This window comes from Bidens hawaiensis, unplaced genomic scaffold, assembly GCF_021521415.1.
Source record: "Bidens hawaiensis isolate Kalapana, Puna unplaced genomic scaffold, B.hawaiensis_p1.1 tig00017565_1, whole genome shotgun sequence".
NCBI classification, from domain to species: Eukaryota; Viridiplantae; Streptophyta; class Magnoliopsida; order Asterales; family Asteraceae; genus Bidens; species Bidens hawaiensis.
This window is the reverse complement of record NW_027492654.1, coordinates 458,876-461,957: the sequence shown is the minus strand read 5'-3', so window position 1 is coordinate 461,957 and position 3,082 is coordinate 458,876. Positions and strand designations below refer to the sequence as shown.

At 34.8% G+C, this 3,082-nt stretch overlaps 1 protein-coding gene across 1 annotated transcript; it reads left to right on the top strand.

The window, feature by feature from the left end:
- On the top strand, window positions 1-1,831 carry LOC143554193 (glucuronoxylan 4-O-methyltransferase 3-like). The gene is made up of 2 exons (XM_077044022.1): window positions 1-606; window positions 1,178-1,831. Exons 1-2 carry the CDS (start codon window positions 133-135, stop codon window positions 1,574-1,576), a joined length of 873 nt encoding a protein of 290 aa, XP_076900137.1. The 5' UTR covers window positions 1-132; the 3' UTR covers window positions 1,577-1,831.
- The last annotated feature ends 1,251 nt before the right edge of the window (window positions 1,832-3,082 follow it).

The following is a 3,082-nucleotide window of genomic DNA, read 5'->3' as shown; positions in this document are numbered from 1 at the left end:
GTCTAATGTAACGTTTCTCCTTCTTTCCCATTATTTTATTTGTCTCTTCCTCCACGTCTCACCCACCCCTCCCTCACCTCCACTTCAAATAACACTCATTCTCTCACCACCACCACCACCACCACCACCACCATGATGAGAACCAACAAACCATCCAATTCCAATTCCATCTTCGCCGTCAAACCCATCCTCCTCGCCATATCCTTCCTCCTCGTCTTCATTCTCGTCATCCTACTCCGATCATCCTCCTTACCCACCACCAAACCACTCTCCTGTCCTCCAATCACAAACCCATTACCCGACTCATCATCATCTCACACATGCAATAAGCTTTCTCTGGCCACTGCTGAAACCCTCGTGCATTACGTCACTTCCAACATCACCCCACAACAAACCTTTAAAGAAATCTCCGTTAGTCTCAGGGTTCTTAATAAGAAAGCCCCCTGTAATTTCTTGGTCTTTGGGTTGGGTTATGACTCTCCGATGTGGGCTACTTTAAACCATGGTGGCCGGACTGTGTTTCTTGAGGAAGATAAGTCGTGGATTCAGCAGATTCAGTCAAAGTTTCCTGATTTGGAGACTTACCATGTCGTTTATGACACCAAGGTAGGCTCGTTTAAAGTTCTCGGTTTTAAAATCGACTCAATGCATCCGGGCCGGCCTGCTTGTCAGCGAATAGTCAGACCGGCTCGGTTTAAAAGTATTGGCTTGCTCATTTGGCTCGTTTAAATAAAAGCCTATATTTAATAAAATAATATGTATATATTATAAATTTTGTAGTTTATTAATTATGCGTGGAAAATATATTTTTATAGCAATGTATTTGCAAAAATATAAAATTATTTTTTTTTAAATAAGCGAGCTGGCTGTATGAGTCACGAGCTGTATCTAACTTTTTACAAGCCGAGCTAGAGGTCAGTATTTCAATTGTTAAGATAAACAAGTTGAACTCGAGCTCTACATTGCTTCGCATAGCTAGGCTCGTCTACATCCCTAACAAAAAAAAAAAAAAAACTTAATCAAATTATAATAAGAATAATTATAAAGTAATTTTAACAAAGTCACATTGTCTAATAATGGTAATGATAATTACAATAAACACTAACTAATATATTTTATTTGACAGGTAGAGTGATATAACTACAATAAACACTAACTAATATATTTTATTTGATAGGTGACGCACGCGTCCGATTTAATGGAAATAGGAAAACGAGAAGAGTGTAAGGTAGTCGAGGACCCAAGAGTTTCAAAATGCGAGTTGTCGATGAAAAGGAACTTGCCGGATGAAGTGTATGATGTGGAATGGGACTTGATAATGGTGGATGCTCCAACCGGGTACCATGATGGTGCTCCAGGGCGGATGAAGGCGATCTACACGGCGGGCCTAATGGGGCGGAACCGGGCCGAGGGAGAGACAGATGTGTTTGTGCACGATGTCAATAGGGAGGTGGAAGATAAATTTTCAAAGACGTTTTTATGTGACGGGTATTTGTCCGAGGAGGAAGGACGGTTGAGGCATTTTGTGATTCCTAGTCATAGGGCTCGGTCGGGTAGACCATTTTGTCCTCTTTAGATCTCTTTCTTAGTTTATAATTATATACTTGTATGGGTATATTTGTAATTTCACTACTTATTTGTTACTTTTAATGTGTTATGAAATGTTGTTATACAAAATCTACATTGATTTCCCAAATGTGATTCATATCTTGTTTAGCTCAATTGGCCCTAACTCGTGCGACCATGCTCGGTATGTGGCAATGTTTCGCACCCTAGTTGGCCTATGTGGCTAGGCTTTGCAAAGTTTTCGCATTGTCCACAACATATGGTTTAATATATGTAAGTCTCCGGAGTGCAACGATGTGTGTCATTCCTAGTAAAGACATGAGATGGAGGATATACTTACATATATATGGTTACTCAACACGTCCACGAGACACTGGTATAAAAACCATATTTCATGGTGAAGAAGAGGACGCCATGTACAGAGGGAAAACGTGCGTAATGTCTATCTTGCTTTTACTATATCAATTCTTACAAATACATATTTATATTCATGTCGAAAATTGATTACTGTATAAACACTCCTTCACTATAGTCTTCACCCTACAACTTCTTGTGAGGTAGCACTTGTAACACCTCATCCATATTTCTTTTGTGAAAACATATTACATGGTTAAGAAGAGGACGCCAAAGGCAGGTTGCCCCTTTGATTGCTACTATGTTAAGGTTAACGGAGCAAGGGCGGTGTGGGACCATAATCATATCCAATCAATTACATGTATCCACTCATATTTTTATATTAAAATATATTAAAAAATAATTGTGTTGTTAGTTAAATCATTACGTATATTTGATGGAAAATATTAGTGAAAATTTTTATGTCCACATGAGAGTGCCACAATAAATATTTTTCCAAAATAACAAGAGTGTTCAATCACCAATATAGCCCATGTAAAATATTTACCCAATAAATTAAACATAATCCCAATAAATCAATAATAGATTAATATAAAATGATGTGCTTGACTTTTCAAATTTCTAAAATGAAAATGATATGTATGTCATTAATTAAAAAATATATATTTTAATACTTTATCTATCTATACTAATAAAAGAAAATAATTCTGAACACATGACATTTTAAGATTAATTATCATTATCAAATTCTTTTCAAAATCACTTCTCTTGATGAGAAAGAAAAAAAATATTGGTTCTAAATATAATATTGATTATAAATTCAGCATACCGTATTAATTGGTCAATCTCTATTGATTGAAACCCATAAAATATTTTTTTGTTAAACATACTGAATATAAAAAAATATTAATATAATAATTACGTGTCATAAATATATTTTCTTTATTATAAGACTATTGTGATAGTTGAACAAAAACTATTCACTCTTAAAAATCATAGACAACAACTATAAATTTTTATTTTTTTTACAAATATTCAGTCTTAAAAATCATAGACAAATTTTTCATTTTTATATTTATTATAAGACTATTGTGATAGTTGAACAACAACGAGTTTATAAGGACAACATGAAAGTTGTTTGATATACATGTATTTATACATC

What these genes read in the sequence shown, in the direction of transcription:
- LOC143554193 (XM_077044022.1), top strand. Translation starts at nt 133, where the DNA reads ATGATGAGAACCAACAAACCATCCAATTCCAATTCCATCTTCGCCGTC. An exon ending in ATGTCGTTTATGACACCAAG is followed by an intron (nt 607 to 1,177) that starts GTAGGCTCGTTT and finishes TTTATTTGATAG; the next exon opens with GTGACGCACGCGTCCGATTT.